The sequence below is a fragment of the Phoxinus phoxinus genome, assembly GCF_949152265.1.
Source record: "Phoxinus phoxinus genome assembly, chromosome: 20".
NCBI lineage: Eukaryota > Metazoa > Chordata > Actinopteri > Cypriniformes > Leuciscidae > Phoxinus > Phoxinus phoxinus.
Window position 1 is genome coordinate 8638788 of NC_136895.1, and position 27996 is coordinate 8666783.

Below are 27996 nucleotides of genomic sequence, written 5' to 3' on the forward strand. Positions count from 1 at the left end.
GGATTCCAAAACCGGAATCCGGAAACCGGATATGCAAATCCACAATTAATTAAAGAAATGTTTCTGGTGTTCGTCGCATGTCAGTCAAAAAAATAATAATTCTCAATGAAATGAATGTACTAAAGTTTACTAAAAAAAGAAATGGAAAATATATATATTTTCTGTAGTAACTATAGCCGCATTTCACAACTCGTTATTGTTTGATAATGTTTTTAATTTATTTAATATTTTGTATTTCTATGGGATTTTATGGTACTAAATTATATCAACACTGTATTTATATATATATTTTTCACTTATTGATCATATAACTAAAACATTTCATTTCTTTTCAAAGATGACACTTGGCAGATTATTGCTGAAGTGAAAAAAGTTACTGAATTTTATGTATATTGTTATGAAAAATGCAAAAAAAATATACTATTTTAAATTTTTACATGAAATATATATTGTCAAACATTTTACTCTCATTACATTAATTTACATTTATCTCTCATTAATTTCCAATGCTCTCGTGAGGAGTACAAATGTGACTATTTTTTTCAGGACCATTTAACCTTTTTCTTATCAGGTCCATGTTTTTTTTTGTGTGTTTTTTTTGTATGTACCGGTATTCACACAGCAAGTGCCAAAACCTTTACCAAGTTTCGTCCCATTCCGATGAAGTAAAAAGTACTACAAAAACAAAACGTACAATTTTTCAGTCAAAAATGACCAAAGAGAACCAGAGGGTTAACACAACGAGTTGTGAAATGTGGCTATAGTTACTGCAGAAAATATATACATTTCCATTTATTTTTTAGTAAACATGGTAATTTTGTTTACAAAAGTATGACTTAACTATCCTTGAAAATAGGTCACACATTCACTAATAATAGTGCATTAGTGCCCGGAATAAGTTTCATTAATTTCTCCCGTAGGGATTTCAAAAAAGTCTTCAGAGTTAAAAGTCATGAACCATGAACAAAGGTACAAGTCTGTGTACTTAAAGGCTGTAGTGAGGGAAAGAACTACAATCCCATTAAGCATTGCAAACAGCATATCAAATTAAAATGGAGAATTATACAACAACTCATTTATAAATGTGGATTATATATATAAACAATATATTTTAAGTTTATTGCAAAATGTGCTTATATATTCAAATATTTCAGTATTTTGAGAGCATGAGGAGATCTTTTGCTTCCTGATTGGTGGAATTTTCTGTACAGCATCATGGGTAATGTAGTTTTTAAATTCCCATTAATTTTCCAAAGTTAAATCATTTTTTTGAAATTATTGTGATGGAATAATTTCCAAGTATAGATTAAGTATCTAAGTATAGATTATTTTAAGACCAAGTTGAAATAATACAGGCTGGCGGCTTCAACAGAAGCGAAAACTATCGATTAATAACATTGTAGCTCACTGTCTTTAAAGGTTTCTTAGTTAGCATAAAAAAAATCAACCAATTTCCCAATTGAAAAATAATAATAATAGCGTTTTTACTTCCAGAACCCGACTGTTTAATTTCAATGTAAGTATACTGTGTGCATTACCGTAACCACAATTTATGTTCATTTCAACAAACTAAGCCACAAGTCGAATTATATTGAGCATTAATAATCAAAGAACCTGTCAGTGTCTTAATCGTTTGAACCCAGAGCATTTCTTTAATCCCAAATTATGAATGAAATGGCCTATGCATATGAACTATGAATTCTCTCAGTAATGAATTATCAAAGAACCCACACACATTCCCGGTGAGAACACTTTTTAATACAAGATTCAAACATACAGTGTTTGGTGGTATAAATGAACCAACGCTGTTTAACATGAAAGAGAATGAATAAAGTGGTTTTCGTCATTACGTTGGTGTTGAATTCTCTACTAGGTTGCACTTCATCGCAGCATCTGCGTATTGTCAGACCTCAATGGCGTCTCATTTAACACATCACTGTCATTTGTTACGCCTGGCCCCCAAGGTCAACCTCAGCACCTTTAGAAATGCATTGCTTCAATGTTCGACGTCAATCTGACGTCAGCTCGGCTTGTCTTTGCAATACAGCTTGCACACTTTCAAACATCGATAAAAACAAAAAGAAACAGAACTCATATACACAAAACATAATGACCATTTCCTCTTATCAAACGTAAAAGTATGATATTCCAGTTTAAAGTATTAGTTATTATTTTTCTTCTTCTGCAGGCTGAAATACTGGCAAAAAAAATGTATGTAAGGCTGACTTGATTTCACATTAAAAATGTATAGACATCATGACTGTGCAGAAGAATGAAAAGAATATTGTGATACAGATTAAATTCATCCTTAGCTCAGGGTTTGTGAAAATAACCTCAGATTGAATATATGTAATAATATTCTCCATTGACCTACAACACTGAGCTTGTGTTTTATAGGAAAAACAAGCAAACATTCTTAAAAGGGGAAACTGTTGTATTTTTACTTATTCATCATTCCGTTTAACAACATGAACTAAAGCAGCCAGACTTAACATTAGCAAACAACAGCGATTTTGTAATCTGCATCTTTGGTTTTTCCAACTAAAATATTTATTCAGAGTTGTGCTAATGAGACTCATTGCTACATGATGTATAAATAATGTATTGAAACAAAATAATCTGGTTTCCTTGCTGATTTTGTATTCCTGTAAATTATAAAATGTGAACGATTTCTTACCTTACTAGCAAATCCCTCAAACTTTAGTTTCAATACTTTGCTTCTTCGAAAAAAATGACTGATTAGGAAAATTATTTTTGCAGTTTGTCAAAGTCGTACCAAGATGAAGTGCATGTTGCAATGTTTTTTTGTACCTCAATCCTACTTGTATCTATCGCAAGACCAACATTTCAATCTTCAAACTGCTGGTACGTACTAAAGAAACATGGATTTTGGTTTACTGATAAATGGAAGCATTAAAAACCGAGTTGCCATCACACCCCAAAAGTAGTCCATACATAACCTCCTGCATGGCGAAACAATTCAGTCGTCTAGGGTTGAGGACGTATCACACATATCTTGCACACTACTCATACTGACCAGCCGTGACTATGTCACACCTTTATTATTGCAAATGTCACTTTTGAAATCAAACCTCAAAACAAATGAGCGTAAAACACGAATCAGAAAAAAAAACGATTACAAAAGGGCAACATTTTTCCCGACAACACAGTCCGCCTTTTCTATTTCGTTAAATAAATTTAAAGTAAACAAAGAGATCCACCTAACAAAAAAAAAAAAAAGACCGATGAGGAAAAGCCATATAATGAATCAATTACCAAGACTAAAGATTTACAAATTGCAGTACACTATATATTTATTGTTCTTAATAAACAATTTGAGGCTGTATCAAAAACTTTATAAAAAATTAGATTGTGATTTTATCAACCTTTTTTTGTGATGATTTTGTAAATGAAACCAGCTCTTTTCACTCCTATTCCAGGTCTTGCGCAAATATTTTTTTTTATAACCATCACTATATATGTATAAAAAAATAATCACCCCTCATCTAAAACAAACGGTAATATTTTTTCTCCATTTCTTTTTTTTTACCATATCTGATTTACACACGTTTGGACTATAAATACAGTTATATCCACAGGCAGAATATTATGTACAGAAGACACTTGCTGCGATACCACCAAGGCAAAATATGGCATTCAACTGCAAATATATAATAATGACATGACATAATAAACAATGCCGTTGTGTAGAGGATGGGTCACTATTATCAAAATCTTCAGTCTTTATTTAGAATTATTTTGAGTGGATCCAAGGCATATACTCCATAATCATCACTGAAATATATATATATATTTATATATATTTTTTAAAACAACATAAAAGAAAAGAAAAAGAAACTACAAATCATTTGAAACCAGAGCTTGTTCTGATTAAATCAAGTCTTTGAAATTGAGCAATCTGTCTCAATGACTGTCAGTAGCTTGAGTTTAACTGGTGAAACAGTATATTGGTGGTTTTGACTTGAGGGTGCTGAACATCGTTCCTGCAGTTTTATGAGAAAATTAAGGATACGGAGACGTCGTCAACCTGTACATCCAATTACATCACACGATTTCTTCATGACCTATGGGAAATATGATTAAGTGAGATCAATACTGGGCTTCAGCCTGACAGGTCAAAGGCAGAATCTGCATAGACGACTCACTCATGAGATTACCTCCTCCGAAAGTTTCACATGGCTGGCAAGAAACTATATAGCACATTTCTCAAGTCAGAACACACTTTGCGATTGTTCACTCTGTGATTTAATTTTTTTTTTGCTTTTTTTTCTTCAGAATTGAGGGGTGGAAAATAGTGTTTTCAGTGTGATACTTAAAAAAAGTAATAAAAATATATATAATAAAAATTAAAGATGTTCTAGCATAACTTTCAAATATACAGTGGATTAAACAAATCTTTCGTTTTGGCTACCTCTTCTTGTAGTGATTTAACTAGACACGTGAATAACAATAAAAACAGTTTAATTTTGTGTTAAAAGGCAAAACCATAATGAATCGACATCCCACAAAACTGTCTGCATGCCTGTCCAAGTCTCTCAAGGCCATTCTTTTATTCCCCTTCTGTTATTGAATTTCTCTATGAAACCTTTTGCACCTACAGTCAGCTTTATTGTCCGCTTATATTATTCAAGATTAACGAATTCAGAAGATAGAAAGAGTGCTGTTAGGCAAGGAGTTTGTCAAAAAAAAGGAAAAACAAAAAACAAAATAAAAGAAATAAACAAAACAAAACCAATAATTAGTCAAAAAAGCCCATCTAGACACAAAAGCGCCAGGACTGGAGGGTACATCCCCAACAGTTTAGCAATAACCAGAGTAGTCAGAGGCTGAGGTTGTTCTTGCTGTCCTTCGTAGACTATCCACTTATCCCACCCTCCCACATCTCCTTAAGAGTCCTGTTTAACAAAAACCATCCCATCACATTCAAACCCAAAACCCGATTTGCAGCGCCCCCCTTCTAAAAATCCCATAATGCAAAGAGACAACACTGGTGTGGAACTACAAAAGTTCCCCATCCTCCTGCTCCGGAGGTTTCAGCAAACATTAGGGTGGCACGTAAGGGGGTGGAGATCTGTATGGGGTCATGTTCTTAGGACGGGATCCTTTCCCCTCCATTGGGACAGTGAAGGGTGGTGGTGGCTGGTAGGGAGGGGCATTAGGATCCTCATCGTGTAGAGGTGTGTACTCTCCCAAAAGGTCCTGGTTCAGAGGAGTTGTCTCTGGACTAGCCATGTTGGGATACTCTGGTGGAGGAAGAGGAGGCTTTTCCTCTTGAAGGATAAGGGGCATGCTGGAAGAGGGGGGTGGCTTAGAGTCATCAAGCTCATCCGCAAAAATAATGGGCACTCCTTTCTTGATGAAAGTTGCTTGGTCTTCTATAGTCAGTTTGCCCTTGCGCTTCTTGCGATAGCAAATCATGGCAATGATTCCGGCAATCAGCAAAATGGCTGCAACCACCACTGCCGGTATGACGGTGTGAAGATAAACATCATCAGTGCTCTGTCTTCCCGCGCCCACAGCAGGAGTAACAGGAGATGGGGTCGGATCAGGGATCTCACCTAATGGTACAAACATGTAGTTACGGCAGCTTCCTGTGCCCCTGACAGTGATATTTAATGCCTTGAAGTCTGGTTCCATGAGTTTAGTGAATTGCGTAGAGGGTTTACCCTCATTATCAGAGATCTTTCTGCTCAAATGCTGTATTTGCTCTTTTGGGCAGGGGTTTTGCTGAAGGCTGTTGTTGGTCCATTCCACTATGATGGAGCCCTTGATGATGTTCTTCAGTGTAACAGTGCTGCTGTTACGATCACCAAAAGACTGGGCTAGTTTCTTGACCAGAAGGATCTTCTTGTGAATGTCATTGGTGACTGTACGTGCATCCCCATCAAACACGGCAGTAAACAACACCGGTGACTTAACACTGGCTCCCCATCTACTGACACGGACCTCAAAAGCATCTATTGCATAGAGACCTCCTTTGTCAGTTGCTTGCATGAAATACTCATGTTTTCCTTCGTGCTCCTGGTCTGGTAATCCATACAGCAACTGGCTTGTGCTATTGAACTGTATCCAGGAATCATCCCCAACTACATCATTGCCCATGCGCAAGGTGAGCCGTAACTTATCTGTAGTTCCATCCTCTTTGTCGAAAAATGTATCAGATGGTACCTTCACCTCAAAGTAGGTGCCAACGTAGGCATTCACCTGATCGATTGGGTTACGCAGCTGGGGTTTTATATTGCCATCAAGAACAATAACCGCGGGAGTGGTGCGTCTTGGTGGCTTGGTTGTGGTGGACTTGGGTTCTCTTGGTGTTGGTGTTGTCTTGGGTTTCTTTCCAGGTCTTTTTGTCGGTTTTGTCCTGGTGGTGGGTGTTGCTGGGGTCACAGAGGTTCCAACATATACAGGCCTGGTCATGGTGGGCTGGATGCCAATAGTGCTGGTGGTTTCCATTACACGTGTTGGTTGAGGGGGGCCTAAGGTTGGAGTGTAGGCAATAGGATCTTTGTTCCGAATGGTAGGTTTCATGGGAAGTGGCACAGGACCACGGACAGGTGGGGCAGAACTTTCTGAGGTAGGAGCAATAGAAGGAGAGGTTGGTGTGGGAACAATACGGACGGGGGGCTCAGGGTAAGCTGTAGGGGGGAGTAATGAGGGAATGGGAGTGGGGGTGTTGTTGAGCTGCCTTCGCACCCTTTTGGGTACATGGGGCTTTTTGTTTGCGATATGCCATCCAACAACTGGATACCCCAACTGTGCGGACATGGTCCCCTCTTTTGCCGGAACCTGAACACTACTAATATCAGGAATGCTGCTTTGATCCAAACTGCAGCCAAGTTTCCAGGACAAAAGGGCTCCGTTTTCAACCACCTTCTTGGCATTTCCTGGTCCTGCCATGAAAGCAGACATGTCAAACAAACGGTTGTTGACCACAGGCAAAATCTTCATGTGCTGAAGCCCCATGCCAGAGAACTTTTTCATGTTGGCAAGTAGTTCTACCCTCTGCTTTGAGCTCATCTTTGTGAGGTCAGCATCCAGAATAACGGTAAGCACAGTAACAGGCTCCTCATTGCCACAGATGAAAGGTTGGACATCATTGCTGGCTGATTGCTGGATTGCAAGCTGAAAAGGGTCTGTATCAGCATGCTCCTCTGGGTGCACCTCAATGGAGAACACATCTGGGCTCTGGGAGACTTGGCTTTCATTGGAAACAGAAACAGATATGTAGTGAACGCCCTTGTCTGTCTCTAGAGGAAGGCCTTGAAGTGTGCCACTCTCTGCATCCCAATGCAACCATGCTGGGAGCACATCCTTGCTTGCTTCTGTGATCTGTAAAATGGGAGGAGAAATAACGATTACTGCAACTGAATGACTCGCATCTGAAATTTAACAAGACAAATGAGCTTACAGTGATGCCAGACATGCACTGCCAAGTAAAACCTGAAAGTAAATTTCACTTTATAATGTGACTAATCACATGAATCGAAGTCATATTTCTCAAATGATAAATAATTTTAGTTTTTTGTATTATAGCTTTCCTGGTTGTGAGAATGAATTCAGTATCTTCAAATTCAGTAACACAGGAGGAGTGAAAACTATAATGAATGAGTACTCTCAGAGTGGCATAGAGCTCCCTGCGGCATGAGATTCTCCACCAGCTGGAGAGCCATTCAATGAGCGCTCAGTCAAAAATAACCAATAATGAATCAATGGCATAGCGACGATCCGTTAACAGAAGTCTCTTTGCAAATTCAAAAATACATCCTTTACTTCCAGCCCCTTATTTTTAATGGTAATACATCCTGGTTCATGCATTATGTAGAGCCAGTGCCCATGAGTTGGGGGTCATTAAAACCCAAACCAGAACATAAGTCACTAAGGGAGCAGTGGCATCAGCAGCGGGGCTTTTTATTTCAATTGACAGGCTTCAAAAGTTTAGACACAAAAATCCAACAGCACCACACCCCTCTCTGCCTTTTGCAATCCTGCTTTTGAATATTCCCATCTACCAGTCAGAGCATGTGTGCGCGAGTTTGACGGTGAACCTATTTGATCGCTTAGAGACATTAATAATTCAGGTGAGAGTCTAATTATAGGCTGATCTATAGTCTTGTTGATTGATAGTGTGCTTGAAACATCAACACTGCTGCACTTCAAATGGTACTTGGCTTGCACAGAACAGTTGTATTTTGAGGGTTTAAAGGGTTAGCGCACACAAAAATTACAATTCTGTCATCATTTACACAGTTGCAGCTCTCAAATCCTATTTGCTTCCACATATTTTTAAATATGGCACCTTAAGAGGGGTCATAAACCATAACGTGAAATGACAATTTAGTTATCATCATACTAAGCTATCGTATAACTTGCATGGACTACTCATGTTTTTTCTTGATGTCCACCCGCATTTACTTCCATGTAATACAGAAGAGGTTTAGCAGAACGTTCACGCCACATTTTTCCATACGATGGAAGTCAAACCGAACTAAAATGACAAATTAGTATTTAATGGCAGTTTTTTTTATTTTTGGGTGAACTCTTCCTTTAAAATACAGAAATGGGCCCACAGCTATCAATTACAGAATGTGTCAAACTACGATCAATTGTGGAATTATCCTTCAATTAGTGAATTGATTCGGCAATGCCACTGAATCTATATTTACTTTTCACCTCATTATCTGTAAAAACCACAGCAATATCTAATAGGCCTAGATATACAACACTGACAAGAAATACCTTACATATTCTGTTTATAGACAAATTACCATACCTGCATTGAAACATATGGTACAGATGCCATGTGTACTTTCTGTGCCTTTTTAGACCTTGGTTTAGATTAAAACAGAAGGTTAAGGCAAGTCTTTTTCTTCTGAAACTAGAGCATCAGTGGTAACACACACACAGCCACTGACATTTAGGGAACCACATAGTTTCCATAGTGATGATTCATGCAACCCACACTAAAGACAGTATAACTTCTGCCAAAGGCATGTTTCTCTTGACTTAAGTGAAGAAAGCAAGGAAAGGCAGAAACGAGTGCAGAGAGAATGTCAACAACAAGAATATTAGGGAGTTGTTTTTTCTTTCATATTTCAATTGCTGCGGCAAGCCTGTCAGGATGTTTCTGAATGGCACATGTAGAATGGGAAAGAAAATATTCCTACAGATCCCAGGACCACAAAACCAATAGACCAACAAGGAACCTACAAATGAAAACTGTATTCCATAGACGGAATGTGAATGGCGACTGTTAATTTTTAACATTCTGTTAAACCTGTTCTGTTCAACAGGACAAAGAAAGTCAAGAAGGTGTGGAGCAACATGACAGTGAGCAATTGATGACAGAATTTTCCTTTTAGATGAACTAGGCTATCCCTTTAACAACCCGTAGGACCTCAGTGATAGGGTTGAAATATTAAAATATTTAAAGACCTGATGAGAAGAATAAGTTTTCCCCCCTGAAATGAAGGAATTACATGGATGAATCGAAACTCCCTTGGTTGTGGGTCGAATAAAGCTGCTCATTGTTAGAGCATGCTTGTGGGGGAGTCTGCAGGAAGAATAGATCCCATTGTTGGGATATGAAGACAGCTGAAAAGATAAGATTCATAGTTCTGAAGGAGTAGGCTCAGGCATGTCTTTGTGATATTAGAGAGAGAAACGGAGACAACGGAGGCAGTGGGGGAACCAGCTTGAAGAGCCCTTTATTTTGGCCATGCAGATGTTTACATGAAATGACTAACCCATTTTCTTTGGTTAAAAATTCATCCAACTCTACTCATCGTGGTCTCGGAATACATTTACACATGCTTCTTTAAATAAAGACCCATCACATTTTCAGGAGCGAAGCATTTGCACTCCCAATTTTCAGACAGAATGACGACAGAGTGATCTTTGAAAATAACCCACTCTTACCTAGGGAAAAGGCGGGCCTTTTTCAGCGGACTGTGGAACATGACCCATTTTTCTGCCGAAAATTACAAATGAAACGTGGGGTGTGTTCAGGTCACTTGAGAGAGGGATTTGCAAAATGTGCGACCGAGCTGCCTGTGTAGCAGAAATCAAAACAGGCTTCAAGTTGCCAATAGCAGTCCTTCATCTAGGTAAATGAAAGTTATCAAATGAATGCCGATTCTGTTTGCTGACATTTTTCAGACAGGGAAAGAAAAGGTAACAGAATAAAGGCTCACCAGGAGAGCTGCTGTTTGTTTATAACAAAACTTTAAATTGCTATTCGGTGAGGAGGGAATGTCAGCTTTTGATCCATGCTGCGGAACAAGCATGAACAAAAGAGAAAACAGTAAATGTGCAGAGGGGGAAAAAAAAATGGGCCGTGAAGATAAAACTCATGAATGGCAAGCAGCATTCTTTAACGTGGATCGGTATCGACATTATGAAAGAGGGAAAATTACAGCTCCTTGGGCTGTGTCATTGTGGCAGACAGGTGGAGATGGGTATATGCAGTAACTCGACATTTGAATTTAACATAGGACCTATTTGATAGGACCTACCAGAACTTCTGCAAAATAAGGACCCTGAATAAAGAGGGATAAATACTAAAAGAGGGGCTTATTTATGGTATAAAACCACAGAGCTCCATTTCCTGAAACAATCACAAGGAGAACAGTCAAGGACACTTAAATAGTCAACCCGTAACTGCCCTCTAGTGGACATAACAGGAACGGCATGGCAGGTTCCTCTGTTGATTCATTCACACAAGCCGAGGGCTGCGTTTTGCTCCCTTTGTTTCCAAACCCACCTAAAATGAGGAATTATAGGTCCTTTTTTCTGAAAAGGAAAGACTTGTCGAGACTGCATAAAGACTGTGAAAGGGCAGTGGTGCGGCAGAGTAATTCTAGACTGCAATGACACTGGCACCGCAAGAGCTGGTTGCTATGCAGACAGGATCATAACAAATAAACGTGAATATGCATCCACAAGACCCAAACAGAGCGATCTTGAGTTACATACATCTCCCAGTCAACATAAAGTGACTCATATTTCCAAAGCCATTTTATTATCAGCTGCAGGAATACAACTTTTCCACTGCCTCACTGCTGAGGCTAATTAGGTTTCAGTGCCAGTCTTTGTGCTGAAAAAGGGAGGGGCTGGGGAGAATACGAAGAATCCTGCCATCACGGACGAGAGTGGAGGAGCAGGAGGAGAGGAATTCAGAGAAATGAAAGGATAAGGGAGAGGGAGAAGCTTGCCGTTTCCTTCGTTCAAACATAAACGACATTAGCAGCAACTAAAACAGCTGCCACTATTTATCGAGATGATTGAGCATTCGTCAATTGGCTTTGGCATTTAAGACTAGAGCTTTGTCCTGTTTTGAACATAAATAAAAAAAGCACAAAGGGATGTTTTTAAGATGAGCTTGGCTTTTCTCTCTTTTAAGCATATCCCCTTGGTTCCTTTTGATAAAATGGAGGCTAGAAATTTAAAAGCATGAAGTAGGTCAGTAACTTCAAAAGGATCTTTTGCACAGTAGGTTATTTATGAATATCTGAGGGTCCAAGTATTTCGTGGAAATCATGCTGATGGGTCTTGGTGTGAACAGAGTTTTGGACATGACAGACTTAATATAGGCTACTATAGAATTAGCAGCAAAGACAGACTGCAATACTATACACTAATTATGCTATAAGAAATAAACATTTTTAGCAAATCAAATAAGATGTTAAAATGTAAACAAGAGTCCTGGAAATGCATTATTGGTGTTTGCTCAGGTAAGCACAACTATAACTATTGTCCATACACATGTCTCTGTTAAGCGTAAATGTGAAAGATACTTAATATCCTATGAATTTAAGTCAAGGTTATAAAACCATGGCCCAAGGCCCCCCAGGGGGGTCACAAGGGGGGGGGGCTAACAATTTCAGAGACTGGACAATAAGAACATTTATTTTTAGGACGGTCATTAGTTAACATGTTCACTTAAGATATTAAATGTTTAATGTGATATTATATTTGACCAAAAAATACATATATTTAGTACAGTGACAATTTTTAAATTATATATTGTAATAAACCAATTGTATACAAATAAATATATGGATGCTTAATTATAGAAAGTGGGCAAAAGAAATCCCTGTAATAAGCAATGTGATTTTTTTTTTTCCTTTGGCAGAAGATACAAATCTGTTATAAATTTATATTGAAGCCCTATTTAGACAATATAAAAAAACGTCTATGTTATGGATGCACCGATTTTTTTCATAACTGTTCGGAATACCTGTGCTATACCTATACATCTTTCAGTTGAACTGATTATCACTTTTAACACAGCACACTACTTAATTATAGAGGAAAAACAAATGAATACGCAAATATTTACCAGCAAAAGTAATTTTAGAAAACAATATTGGGTGCACAATTTATATAAAACCTTGTTATATTTGTATACTTTATTTCAAATTAATTTCTAAGCCTTTTATCGGGCAACATGATATGATTGATATGACAGGTTACCAGTAAATTCCAGTTACTGTGCGCATGCTTTATAAAATGGAAAAAAGGCAGCAGAGGCAATTCCGTTACAGAGTATTGGACCGGTGCGTCCCTATCTATTTCTGAGCCATTAAGCAACTACCTAGCAAACTCATAGCCTCTGATAATCTTCAGCACTCTACCATTGTAATAGCAAGTTTTGCACGTACCACCACTCCAAGTAGTAAAACACAGCTCTGTAGTTCGAATACATTTTTGTCCTGGCTCTCTACTTTTTCTGAGACTTCAAAATTATTTATAGTTTGCAAAGCTGATTCTAAATGCTCTTAAGGAAGGAAAGGGGAAGTTCATCGTAGGCTATTGGTCTGGACAGGTCTGAATGGCTATGGAAGGGAACAGCTGTAGGCAGCTTTAACTGTTGGGCGTTAGATTCTTTGGCACAGCTGTCAAGACAGATTTTCCGAAAGTGCACAAAGGGGTTTGTGGTTTCAACTTAAAAAATGCGCTTGACAGGGCAGAAATGATCCAGTGAATGTAGGATTACACAGAAGGCCTGGGAGAGCCGCCCAACATTTAGACGGGACAGAGAAACACAATGAACAGATTCAGACAGGGGTCACGCTTTTAACAACAGTTGACATGGACTGGTTGGTTAAAAATGTCTCATCAACTGTTGGGTGGTCAACAAAAGATGCCTGGTCAGGGCTGCATTGTGTTTGTACCATTAGCGCATTGATTGGTTTTCAGAAAGCAAGAAATGCTAGCTGACAGAAGATAGACACACATTGTTGGGGTTACAAATAACCAAATGTAGCACCAACACTAACACAAAATAAATTCTAACAAAAAAGCGGAAATTAAACACCATGCTCTCACAAAATTTTGGTGAACTAAAATTTGTTTATGCTGTTGATCTAAATGTAAAGTGCACCCCATGCTCACAGTTCCCAGAGAGCTCTATGCCATAAAGCATGCAGACCACGTGTTTTCAAGTAGTATTGCATTATTACAGGGACCAACACATTTTATGGTCCATCAGTCAAAAGGAAAGCGTAGAATAAGATTTGAGCAGTGCTTGGGGCAAAGTCACGTCTTTTGCACTGACTGAGTACATTGGCTGGGGAGTGTTGATGTGGAGCTATCTGATATGCCAGGGACGATCCGCTGAGCACTAGAGGACAAATTTGTTTGCATACATTTGCAAGACATTTTTAAGGATGCCATACACTTTAAAGGAAGACAACCTCACCTTTGCTATGCCCCTGGAGTCCTTCGCTTTGATGGGCACCCGCATTTGGAACACCCTGCCCACCACCGCTGAGGAGTCTGGGAAGCCGCTGGGCTGCGACACGGACACAACCGCTGCTTCTGCCTCACGTAGGTCCGTCAAGACCGCCGAGTGCATAGACGCCTCCAGCTGCCTTACATCACCTAGAACTTCCATAGGGTTCTGATCCCAGGAAGCCCGCACTTCCGTTACTGTCAGCACCATTGCGATCAGCAGCACCACAAGAGTCCTGTCCCTCTGCCCCAGCATGGGGCGTCCCCCATCCCGGAACTCTTTCAGTTTATTGCGCATGCCTGCTTTTATTTTCTCTCGCACAAAAGAGGACGTCCAGTTGAGGGGGCAGCATGCACCCCACAGAGTCCGAAAGAACTGATCCTCTTTTCAAAAGCTCAATCCTCTCCTTTTGTTCTCGATTACGCCTCTTTTCCCTCCTTTTGTGAAAGTGCCCTCAGTAGTTTTGAAATCCCATAGTTAAGGGGCTGCCTCTAAGACCTGTGTTGAGAAATAGAAAGAGAGGAATTCATTAACAAGAATTTCAATTGCAAAAGACAACACTGACATGTCTGACCAATGCATCTTAAGAGTGATATATCATATTGGCGTCGCAAACAGCCTGGAATGGCTTACCGGTAAAAGCTAGAGATGTGCAAAACTACTTTTTTTGGGGGGGGGGTTTACCTGACCACCTATATTTAAGGATTAAATGACCCTCAGTTTCTGAAAGGGCATTTACATAAGACACATTCTTGCGTTTGAAAACAACTAGATGCAGCAGGCTAAAACAAAGTCAGAGGACTTGCAATGCATTATCAAAGCTATTTCTGTACCTTGTAAGTTTATAACCATTTAAACATTATTTTTTTGACAAATGTTTATAAATGTAATGCACACGACGCAAAACAAAAGCGAGTCGGGATGCAAAAAGGTGTGTGCAAGATAAAAACGTGTTGACCTTACTATTCCTGACTATTATGTTGATTGTTAAATGATTAGTCGATTAGTCAATTAGATCCCATTTCAAATACCGATCAAGGTATCTAATAAGTGACGTATCATGGCGGTGCCGTAAATCACTTTAGGTTAATGGTATAAGCCAGATTTTCGGTCTCTGCCAGTGCTGATGTTTTGCACTGCTTGCTTACCCACAAGCACACATACACAGGTGGATCAAGACTAATCTGATTACCATTCACAGCTTTCTCTCCCTTTTCTCCTCTCACACTGTGCTTTTCATTCCCGTTCTGCCTCATTCATCACCGAACATGTCCCTGAAAAAACACCCAGCATTGGAAGAGTAACCTGCTCCATGAGTGTTGACAGAAATGGTCGGAGACAGGGGGTCAGTCCATAGCGACCGACCGGTTTAAACACTTCAGAGGAATGCACACCATCTGAATTGTCTCATGGGAGGGGAGGGGGGGGCTCTACACTCTAGAGGTTTGTTATTCATGCAGGTCTTTCACTCAGAGAGGAAGGAGAAAAAGCCTGCGGTGAAAAGAGGGATGGGTTTAGTGCAGGGTGGGCTGGAGATTTTTATGCATTTGAAGAGGGAGCAGCTCCATACAATGCAGCTGATTTCCCCCGAGAACTGCTCTCGAGTCCTCGTGTCCAACCTATGAACGAGGGAAGCGGATATGAGAGGGGTGGGGCGGTCTCTCACGCTCCCTGTGTTCGGTGGGGGTTCGAGAGGAGCTTCTTCAGAAGACTCCCAAACAACAACACTGTAGGTACAACTCACTATCTTTTGGAGATTCATTCTGAAAGCCAGCAGGAAAGTTACTCCTATAACAAAGTCCAAATAATCAACAACCATTTTCAAAGTCAGGTTTGTTTTGCGGTCCCAACCAGACGCCGACAAAACACTGTCCTCGAATGTTTAAAAAGACATCAAATGAAAATCAAAGACACATGGTTGACAGAAAAACATGGATACTACTGAGAGCAATAACATTGTGTTGTGGAGATAGAACATAAGGTGTGTTTTCGGGTTACGAGCAAGAATTTTTAGGGAATGTTTAACAATTTAACAAAAACATTTAATATTTACCCAACCGTGTGCAGGCCAAGGATCATCAATGCCCGACAAACTGCCGAGACGCTTCCTCCATAGATTTTCAGATAAAATTAAGTTCACATCAGATTCATTCAGTTCGATAAGCTATTCATTTCAAGTCACCACAAATATAATCATTGGGATTTAGTGTCTGACTCTAATCTGTGCTTGCTCTCAGGATCAGAGCCATTTGGAAAAAGTCACTGAAGTCCCTGACTTGTTAGTTTCCAATAGGAACTTTCATTATGCCAGTGGATAATCTATAATGACTGCTGATGTACCTCATTACACAGACCACAGGCTCTATCACATAGCCTACACACACACACACAAAAAAAAATCACTCTTTAAACATTCCATATCTCAGACAGATTATCATGCTGGTTTGTAAAACCTGACAAACAAATGCCTTAAATGCAAAAAACGCCACCATGCCTACGGTTTTAAACTCAAGTCAATCTTACTTGACATGAACTGTTGACTAAGGATGAGAACTCCTGCTGAAACCTCTGCCACCTTTTGACAAGGTTTTTTTTTTTTTTTTAAGACTTGGGTTAGAAATCTGCAGAATGCCTGAAGTCTTATCGCACATCATTTATCCTGACAGGTATGGCTGGAGGTACAGTCAGTAGCATGACCCTCTTCAGCTTTCCGCACTTTTCCACTACAGTCCCACCATTGAGCATTCACAAAGAGCCAGATGAAATTGGCAGGTACATGAAAGAACTTAAACCTCATCTCCGGTTGCGGATAAAGACGCCCTTTCAGCTCTCAGGAATGGCGGGCTGATCTCTAAAAGGTGGAAAAAGGGGCCCATCACAGAATTCCTCCCTTGATCAGCCCGGCACAAGAAGCTGCACTGGTCACAGGAACCCTGCCGCCAGACTCACCGGCAATGGACTCGGACCCTTTCAGCAGTCAAAATGACCTGAGAAGTCTTTGAAATGGGCCATTCTGTTCTAAAGACAAAATGGAAATCACTTCATGCGTGGGAAAAAAAAAAAAGAGAGTCACGAAGGCCAGTCCCTACACGCCAGCAAAACTACAGAGGGCCATTGTGTTGGAGTCCTGAAACAGTCCACTGGACGCTCCGGGAGATTAGGATTTGACAGGGATGTATATAGGTTGGGGGAGAGGGCAAGCATTAATAGGTTTGCAGACAACAGTTCAGTTGGCAAAGGGGGAAGAGCGCCCTTTGCCCTAGTACCATGGTGACACCCCTTGTCCATCACCCCCAGGGGCCCATGCTATTGGACAAGCTTATAAAAAGGATTGAGTCACGCATTCCAGTTGATGCAAGACACAGATGTTTATTTGCAGCCAAGACAGGGCTCCAGACAAATTATTATTTAAGTGCACAAAAAAATTATAAACGCGTTTTAATTTTGTCATGTGTTGTCACGTCTGCCCTCCCTACAGCATCAGCATTTTCATCCATCTTGTGGATGTCCTCATTCACTTAAAGTAGGAACTGAATAGCTTTTCCAACTTGAGAACATAGCCACAAAAAATGGTTCTTCACACAGAATCTGAGCCAGTGTCGCTGACCATAATAACGCCAGCATCACTTGGCCAAAAGGTATAGCTTGGACTCCTCATAATGCATCCTATAAACGTTGTTGTATGTCTTGCACACACCCAATCTATTTTTCTTTATTAGTAATATCTGAGAGGTAAAGTTAGTAAAATGCAGCTCTTCAAACGCATCTACAGGGTCGAATTAAATTTTTAGCTCCTTGCATTCCTTCTCATTTAGACAACGGGTTAAGTAAAAATATAAAGATTATGATATAGTGCATATGTTTAGCAAAATGACCCTTTCTATAGTTATTTGTCTGACTAATGAATTTGAGCATTGAATTGCTTTTCTGAGGTAAATTTGATGTTACGTAACATGATTGTTCTCAAGCTGTTTTATACAAGCTCCTTTCCAAGGTCGAAATGCTGAGGAGTGATCTGTCAAGTCACATTAAAGAGCACCAAAAATACATTAATTACTTGTATTTCGATATAAATTTGACAGAATTTGAAAGCTGAAAGTTTGTTAACTGTATACTAAAATTAAACACATTAAATGTGATAATTAAGTACAAATCTTACTGTGACTATGGGTGGCTGCGCTAAAAATAATGTGAAGTTCATGGAGTAAAAGAAAACAGCAAAGATTAAAATATATTGAGAATAAGAATCCATATTAGTATAAATTAAAACCGAGGATTGTTAACGATTAGGCTAGTCCGTGTCCACACAGCTGACATGTTTATCTGTTGTAGTTTATCCATGTTGTGTGCACAAAATAGACAGTATCTTCCTGCACTTTTACAGTACTTGCATGTTCATTCATTGACACGTCTCCGTCGTTTTCTCTCTCACGCCCGTTTCACACATACTCCGTTTGCAGTGCGTTTGCGGTGCGTATTTTTTTCCGTACCCATGTTAACAGGTTAGAGCTTTCACACTGCACACGGATGCGGTCCGGCAATCCGTTCCAGTTGCGGTGCGAATACAGCATTGCAGCGATCGTTTACGCACAGAGTCTATTTTCTGCTGTGCTGCACCGCACTGCAGCGTATTGTTCACATTGAAATAAATATAGATTGACAAGAAACTGTAATAATTTGATCATAGCTACTCATAATTACAGTTAATGTGTTCTACATTTACTAAATTACAGGATCAAGAAATTAAAAACGTTTTAAACGAGAATATAAATATATATTATTGCTGCATGTTGTTCTATTTAAACATGAATATGTAGGCCTACTGTGTTGCCCTTTTTATTTATTTTGTTTATCGTCACATTCAACCTTCATGTCATGCGAATTTATTAAATGTAAATGAACATCTGAATATGTAGTTGTAGCCTATATGAATTCATAAGTAAATCATATTATATAGTTTTATTTTTGAATATAAAGAAGTTAAACGGGGTGTAGCCTAATTATAAGTTTGTTATAGTTATGTAGGCTAGTTATAATTAATTTTGACTATGTAATTGTAAATCAAAATGTTTAACTTTTTGGTGCTACAGCCAGCCTTATTTATAGCAGAGGATACTCGTTTTAATGTAGTGGCATGTGCTAACAATAATTATTATATCAAATGTTAATTTCCAAAAAGGTCCTTTGTCTTCTGGGGGCTAGCCCTCTCCCGGTTCTTATTTTTTTTTTTTCGTCTTAAAATATGCATTTATAATCAGTATTTATACATTTGTATTCTAATTTAAAATATTTGTGTATTATATCTTAGCAACAGATATAGCGTGATAGCTTTTCTTCTGTCAACAACTCGAACTAAAACAAAGAATCACAATGATTAAAATTAATTTCATACTGTTGTAATGTCTAACAATGTCAAAGTTAAAGTTTGGTTTTAAAATCAAAATTACTTAGCCTACCCATTTTTTATTTTGTGACACAGAAACTACGTATCTCTGCAAACGCGCTCTGCAAACGCAGCATATGTGAAAGCACTATAGCGCGTGCTGCTCCAGTACCGCACACGCACTGCAACACGCACCGCAAACGCACTGCACACGGAGTATGTGTGAAACGGGCGTCATGCTGGCACAACCATCAGCGTCGTTGCTCGATGGAGATGAAGGCTTTGAAAAAGCCAGATATTTTTTGGTTTGACATGCATTTCTGACGCTGAAAGCTGATCCTCGTCCCGGTGCATATTTTGGCGCTCAGTGAGGTAGAACTCTCAACTTTTATTACGTCAACACAACAAAAGACGTGATGGGCTACTCATCACAGAATATGATTGTAAAAAGGGACGCAATTTTTTAACCACAACATGTTAGGATAAATTGTATTGCCACCAGTGGCGATCTCAGCAAACATATCACTTCAAAATAAATATTTTTTATCGCAAATGGGACTTTTTTGTGTCTCAGTCTGGAACCCTGCAAAGGTGCCTTGTTGGATAATTCCAACAGCACTCTTTTTTAGACAGACCTCCCTATTTTAGGCAAAAATGTAACTACACAAATACAATACATAGTTGAATTTTTAGAACAATTCTGCACTCTTCTGTAATTGGATGGACTAGTCCCATACACCTTTTTTCCTCAACCCTCAGAACAAGTACAGCATTCACTGTTGATACCATAAAAACACATTTACCAATGCTCAGAGCTCTCAACTAAAACATAAATGCACCACAAAAGATATATAATAAATGCACCACTAAAATACTATAGCCTACACATCAGCGAATGAAAACCCAGTAATGTCAGGTTTATTTTTCAGGATTTTAAAACTAGAGCCTGGCAATATACAAAATTCAAGCAATATGACAATTAAAATGCTGCAAGCTGAGAACTGAGAATATGTCCACAGGCAAGGTGATCTCAAACAGGAATTTTATTCAAGCCAAATAAACATTTTTAAAACTAGCAGGGAGAGTAAACTGAATTGTAGGAAGGACCTGAGCAGAGGATGTATAGCTCAATTCATACTGCATGTCTGTATTTTCCTCACTGGTGTTGGCAAGCCACTTGACGCCATGACTTTAAATAGCTACCAGCCGAAAGTACGGCCAAACCAGTAAAATCCTGCAATGCTCTCACTGTCATAGTATTAGTTTGGAGAGTCCCTCAGCAGTACTCTGTAGTCTTTCCCATTATAGTGTGGTATGCACCCTCAGCAGGGTCAGAGGTTATAACCACACTCCTCATTTGGCGATTGAGTAACGGAGAGCGGGCCTCTCCCTGAAGAGACTGACTGCGGTGATTAATGACTCCGATACAGTGCCATCAATAGGACGCTGTACGCGTGAGCAGTCAACCTGGCTGTCCGCAGCCCCTGGAAAACCTCCAGGAGCCAATCAGAATGCTTACTTTTGCCTAAGCCCTGGTCAGCTCAAAGCTGACCTTCTCCACTTCGCACAGTACTCCTTCCCCACCCTGCTCTGACATAGCTGAGCCTTCTATTAATGGCAACTGCAGGGCACGAGGAAGAGATAGAGGCTGGCTAAAGAAGTCATTCCCGACTGGAAAACCAAGCCGGCCCTGGCAACAGGATAAAAGTCGCCAATGCAGCCCAGACTCTGGCCAGTTTACATGAGCAAAGACAGTTAATGATATAAATAGAAATTTGTCCCTCATTTGACTGAAACGATTAAAGTTTCAGTATTTAAAAGGACAGTTGGGGTTCACGCACACCTTTAAACCAGTAATTTATGACTTCTACAATTGCTCATTGGCAGACAATGATATTATATCAAGCATTTCATATGGATCTACAATTATAAAGAATGATTTCAAAGAATTTTGAAGAGTAATTTCACGGATAGGCTACATATTTAATATTTTAGGGAGAATAACTTGATAAAAATAAGCAGGGATGCACTGATTTGAAAATTTTGGCCGATACCGATAATACTTTATATTTGAAAGCTGATAACGGATATATGGGTTACAAAAACAAAAGTCTCACCGTTAAAAGCCATGTCTGTCGCCTATATGACAGACTATATTTTCATTTTTTTTAAAGAGATTCCAATCATATTTCAAGCAATTCAAAACCATAATGGTGAACAGTGCACATCTGAAGTGTCCCAGCTGAAGGAAACAATCCATTATTTATCGGCTTTAATATATCAGCCAACACCGATACGGTGGCCGATACATCGTGCATCCCTAAAAATAGGTTATATTCACTTTTAAATGTAAAATATTGATATTTTATTGCATGATTTGATCCATTTCCATTATTCATTTTTGGGCCTAAGGTTGATCCCTTGACAGTAGGAAATGTTTGGAAGGAAAGGAACACTGGGCAACTACCAGTTGCATGCTGACCTACTTCATTTTTCTTCTATGCCCTTGTGAGTCACCATCCCCTGAAATCAAAATCAATGAATTTGCAGAGTTCTTTAATGCAGACGCTAGTGTGTAGGCACGCCAAGAGCAGCGGCCATGTTATGTCCCTTAACAATTTAATTCATGAGATGCATGAGTGAGTCTGGGTGAGGCTTTGTGGAGCACAACAGGAAAGAGCAGTATGGGGTAAATCCATATTAAAACAAACAAAACGTATTAAAGCCATCAGCAGGCCTACTGCAGCTGGGGGTGGACCATCACACCCAGGGTCCTTTTAAAGGAAAGTGCCCTCGCAAAAACACCGGTCCAAACATGCTTGTAGAGCAAACATGAACCGGACGACCTGTCAGCATCCCAATACTTGAGAAAAGGGTGTGGAAGACATATTGACCCCACATGCATGCCTACAACAATGGGAGTCTTTAGTGCCTCCGGCTTATTGCAGTGACTCTATCTGGAGTTTCGACGCCCACCTGTAGGCCACTGCAAAATATGTTTTTAAAAACCAGGCTCTTAAATGGATTATGTCGCAATTATGTACACCCCCACATTCTCTTATCGTGTTAATAAACGACGAACGCGTTAGAAGCTTGAAAACAAAGCTATCGTATAATAGCGGCATGCAGGAATGACATAACTTGATTTTTCTGCTCGTATCTTGCATGGAAAGCAGCGTTTGATGCCTCAGTGCTTAAGATGTGAAAAAAAAGCCAGGGTAGCGGTGCTATACACCTCTCTAATGTGTTTTTAATTTGATGACGAGCTAAAATGAATCGTGAGAAACAATTTAGGGAATTGCGCCGCTTTCCCAAACGAGAAGGAACGCATGTTCACTTTGATTAAAACTCGGTAAAGTCAGTCGTCAGCTATTTCTGTCAGATGGCAGTACGGCTTGTGAAGAGTCTGACTGTGCTTCATTTTAAAGCTTCCTCTGTTGCCTGTAAAATCTGCAAACCAACAAAATTAAAAGATTAGGCTAGACTACCCAAAAAAAAAGTTATACTTGTCATACCCTCGGAATTTGTAGGTAAGAGGATGATGCATAAAGCTCTATTTACAAATCTAGTTTCAAAGATTAAAATGCCTAAAGACACACACACAAAAAAAAGCACTGTACTTCAACAGGGCTCCAGACCAACTTTTTTTAATTAGGAGCGTTGTAGCCCGTTACTAAAAATTTAAGGAGCGCAAGCTGAAATTTAGGAGCACAAATCAGTTAGCAATTTAATATACATTTTGCCCCAAAATAACATTAGTGACAAATGCCATGAGTTTAATTTGAGATGTAGATGAATTTAACTTAATTTAATATCATTTATAATGTCTTAATATTAACTCAAAACCAAAACGAGTGAAAAATAGATATTAGGGAGTGAAAATAGCCAATAAGCATCCTCTGCAGCCACCTAATGTTTACAATGTTTTTTTGTTTTTTTTAAGTAGGCCTAAGTAAGTTTTCCTACATCTTGTAACTTTTAGTTTCATAAATGGGGACAATCTTTTAAGGATTCACATTTTTTGGTGCATCACATTAAAAATAACATTTAAATATGGTATTATAGTTTTTAAGTGCTGGAAAAAGATGTGTAGTACTTGTAACCGTTTGACTATTTTTGTCTCAATACTATAGCTACGGTTAGTGTTACTACATTAAATCCACGGTGAATGTTGCTGATTTGTGGACTTAAAGCCTTCTATAACTTGTTCATTCATTGCACAATGTTTCTTCTGGTTTTTACGTCAGCGCTGTTTGATCGGATATAATTTATAACAGAACTCTGAATCCAAATCTGAATGTTTCTCACTGGATCTCGCAGCGATGTGTAGAAGTTAATGGTGTCGCGTGATCGAGATCGGCCCTCGACTGGCGAGTAGCTCGAGGCGCTGCGCTGTCTATTATTGGTCCGAACTAATAAACGGTCCGTGAAGCACAAATTGGCGCAGTTTGGTTCCACTTTGGTCGCAGTCTGCAGCCCTGTTCAAGATGCCTACATCCAGGCTACAGAGTGTATTATCAGAAGTTTAATAGAGAGCTCTCCGATTGATTCAATTATTGAAATGATTGTCCTCGGTTGATCCAGACCCTTTCATTTCGGAGAAGAGCTTGACACACAAGACAAGACTGCAACCTGAAGTCTGAAGACTTTGAATTTTGGAAAATAAATGACATTTGCTTCATTAAATGAAAATCACATAGGGCGAGAGGGGCCTCTAAAGGGAGACCTTCACAATCATGTCTGATTAGAGCTTTACTCAACTCTGATTGCCAAAAATGACCATCTTGACAGAATTCCCACATAGAAAAGAGTAAACCACGGAGGGTCCTCTGGGATCTAAAAGGGCTGGTTCTCAGGCAGGTGCTCTTTAGGGGCAGATCAGATTCTTGTTAAGGACCACCAGTAAAAAGAATCTTGGAGCAAATAGACAATTGGGGCCAGTTGGTAAAGGATACCAGTGACAGCTGGGAACCCCCAGGCTCTTAACATGTACCAGGACACCATCCTGACCCAAAAACACCCAACAGCTAGGAGGGCAGCCCTTGAATTCCTGGCACAATTTGTGGTCGCAGAGATTGATTTAATTTCCTCCTCTTGGAAACTTACAATGGTAGACACAATGATGGCCAGCTTAACTCTAAAAAGTCAAAAATTCTGAATAACTTTTTTTAATTAGGCTAGTCAATTAATAATAAACCAATAAATAATATCTTCCATTATTATTTTTTTTATAAATGTTTTAGGGGTTCGACGCAAAGGATTTTTTTCCACAGTGCTTACATTTTTACTTGCCTTGCCAAAATTTTCACTGGCACCACCACAAAATAAATACATTTAATTAGTTAGGCCTAGGCCTATTGTTTTTGATGTGCTTGAACCATGCAACCTTAAATAAGGTTATGCCACCAAATTTCAGATACCAGTGAAATTTCACAATACTAGATTCCAATTTGTATATCACAGCAAGAACTAGGCCCTAGTAACCTAACTAATATAAATTTCAAATATTATTAAAGACAAGTAAATAGTCAGCATGCCGGGAGCCAGAGCTGCAATAATTGGGGATGTTAACCTGTTGGTTAAAAATGTAGCATATAACATGGCATAATATCTTTGGCCACCCAGATAAAATGTTATTGTTGCGAATATCTTTACTTTTTATCATTGAGAAAGCTGTAGGCTAAACAACAAAAGCACATCAGAAATAGTTTCTACATGGGCAAATCAAAAGAGCACCAGAAAAACCTTATCAGCACAAAAACATAAAATGGATAAAACTGCTCTGTGAATGATGAACCACAAGGTATGAGAACCAAATCACCTGCCCTAATGAATCGGAAATGGCGATATGCTAAACTGACCAAAAAAAAAAAAAAAAAAAAAAAGGGCGAGAAAGGGGAGAAATTAAATTAGATACAGCAAAAAAATCCAGTTCAAGGACATAAGAAACAATGATACAGTTCTTATTTCTGGCAGAATAAAACCCAAAACACACACATATTCTGCCCTATGAATTTATCAGCATTTAAAATATCATTCAGGATTCAGAATATCATGTCTGAAACCGTAAGACGGCCAGATGGCCCTCCTTCACACACGTACACACACACACCGGCCTTAACGCCACTTGGCAGCAAAGGGAGGGAGTGAATCTGCAATATCTGTGAATGAGCAGCAAGGTCTCAAGGTGCTGAGCTGAAGCAGTGGAAAGCTGGGACTGTCACATTCAGCACACGGATATGGACGGCAGGAGGGATGACGGGATGGCAGACATGAGGAAAAGGAGGAGGAGGGGGTGCTGGACTTTACTAATGTGTGAAAATGAAGGACAACTCGCAAGGGGCCACCAATGGCATTCGGCGCCTATTACAATCAGCATTTCTGTTCTTAGAGCCTATAAAGCCACCGAACAAGGGCCTGCTTATGCACACAACAGAAACGTGCTTGTTTTTCTAGCATATGCAAGATGCAACCAAAGGAGAGCTCTTCAAAGAAGATCAATGTTTGTTCAGAACAAACGACAGTACAGCAAATTGCAAGGAACCATTTTTTACTTGCTGCAACTTTGATGGCAAGAACTGATCAAAGCCACTGCTTTTCCAAACAGTAAACGGACTCAACGTGGCAAAAGTGGTAGGCCTAAGTAGTGCCCTTAACCCAAAACAGAAGGGCAACAGATGGCCTGAGAGACATAACCACTGACTTGTTTAACACAAAGTGTCTTAGATCAATGGTCTGTGTCAATAAACACCTCACAGTAGACGTCAACAACCCAACTGTGTATTTAACATAGATGCTGAGACACACGTGGGTTTGGGTTAGACAATAACTCTCGAGGATATCTTCGGTTTGTTATGAAACCAGGAAGGCTGGAACTGTACCCTGCGGATAAGGACACAAAACAGGGCAAATCACTGATAAGACTGTGCCGAGAGATCTACCTATATCAGTGATACTTGAGAAGACTGTACAGCAGTCGAAGATCTCATAGATTTTTGTTGTGGAAAACATTCTCTCAAATATAACCCACATAAATCAAATACACTGAAATATTACAAAAACAGAGAGAAGCCAAATACGAAAAAATAATCACATTGAGAGACTCTTTTTGGATGAGAACCCCCAGTGATCCTATTCTTCTTGTCATACGCTTAAAGAGAGCTGTAGTTTCAGATGAAACATTTGCATAAAATAACTAATCCACTGTACCAAATGACTTTTCTTCATTACATAGATGGCAGAAGGGTGCCACTGTATTGGAATCACTCATACTTTTCCACAAATTTCTGGAATGAAATCAGCTCAAACTGCTTTCAGACTCATTTATCCATTCATTGTAGGGCTGTCACTAACAATTATTTTGGTAACTGAGTAATCGCTCAATCATTTTGGTAATGGAGTAATTGGTCTATTTTTATTACTACAAAAAAACAACAACATGAATCGAAGTGAACAATAGCCTTTAAAATGGCTTAAAATAATAAGACAATAATAATTGGTTCAAATAAAGTATTAAAAGTTTTATTGAACAACACTTAAACTACATAATGCAATGTATAATGAACAATTAACGTATGTACATTACATGTTATAACAAAGGCCTGCAGAGGGCACCAATGGCCTGGTGAGTGTTGTTATTACACTTTACAGCTCAAATCCTTCTTTAATATTTGCCAAACATTTAATTAAAATATATTTGGTCACTTTTTTAATGATATAAATTCTACAGCCACTGCAATTTCATGAGAAAGAACATATGGACATAAAAACATGCAAACTCAGAGCAAGTGTTTATACTTTTACTTTGAAAGCGCAATGAACAATTTGCATATAGAAACATATTGATGTATTCTGCTGTTGGCGTAGGTTTATATATGAGTCACCTTACAAATCTATATGATAATGTGATATTGATTTTGTTTTTAATAAAATTTAAACATAAGAAATGTGGCTAACATTACAATTTGATAATGTTCTGTTGACTTGGACTCGATAAACAATGTTTAGGCTAACTGTAGGATTCAGGTACAAAAATGTAGGCTAATAAATGTAAAATAACACTGTAGTTTACACTGTATTAATTCAATATAGATACATCTTTGTAAAAACTGTTTTGTTGTTTGATTAACATCAAGGACAGTGAGCAGCAGGTTATAGGCTACTGTTGTTTTTAGACCTAACACACAGATCCACTGTAATGATACACACCCGATTTATTTCTCAACCGTTTACATTCACTTAAGACTTAGGCTAACTGACTGAGTTTACAAGAATACTTTACATTTGTTTTGTGTGTGTCCATTCAAGCGCAAGGAGACACCAAAAGGAATTAATTAGAAGTTTGTGCGCTATCTGAAACGCACCCATCTGTGTGTGTCACGGGTCGAGTGTGTGCGGCGTGCAAGTATTGAATTGAGTTCTCGTTTGCCTCTTCTTGCACTGAAATGGTTTAACATCGCTTGAATGTGTAAATTGGTGAGACAAAACACATGCAAATGATAAACTTTCAGTCTATAATGGTTAAACTTTTCAATTATCCGGCAAATCACATGCGTGCCGAACCGTGGGGCCTGGTCCTTACAGATCAACTAAGATCCATTACACCGTTAGACAAAATAATTAAGTATTCAAATGTTTATTAAAAAAATCTAGATGCTAATTGCCATTTTAGTCAGCAAGCCAATGTTAGCAGACTAACACAAGATTTGTCATGTGTGTGAATGACGTGTTATTCAGTTCAGTTAGAATTAGGCTAGCTGAAAAAAATTATAAATTAGTAGGCTAATTCTCTACACCACATGCCATTGTTTTCCAACAAAAGTATTAAGTGAAAATATATTTAATATTATATGAAATATTA

General features: G+C 38.9%; 1 protein-coding gene across 2 annotated transcripts in view; it reads right to left on the minus strand.

Moving 5' to 3' along the window:
- Positions 1 to 3721: 3721 nt before the first annotated feature.
- Positions 3722 to 27996, minus strand: part of dag1 (dystroglycan 1) — a 36802-nt gene continuing 12527 nt past the window's right edge. The window contains exons 2-3 of one of the 2 annotated variants that reach the window (XM_079592174.1): positions 13721 to 14251; positions 3722 to 7350 (exon numbers count right to left, since the gene is read on the minus strand). In XM_079592174.1, coding sequence (XP_079448300.1) covers positions 5065 to 7350; positions 13721 to 14050 — 2616 coding nt within the window. In that variant the 5' untranslated portion in view covers positions 14051 to 14251 and the 3' untranslated portion in view covers positions 3722 to 5064. The remainder of the gene's footprint in view (positions 7351 to 13720; positions 14252 to 27996) is intronic. The other variant, XM_079592175.1, reaches the window with a different exon arrangement.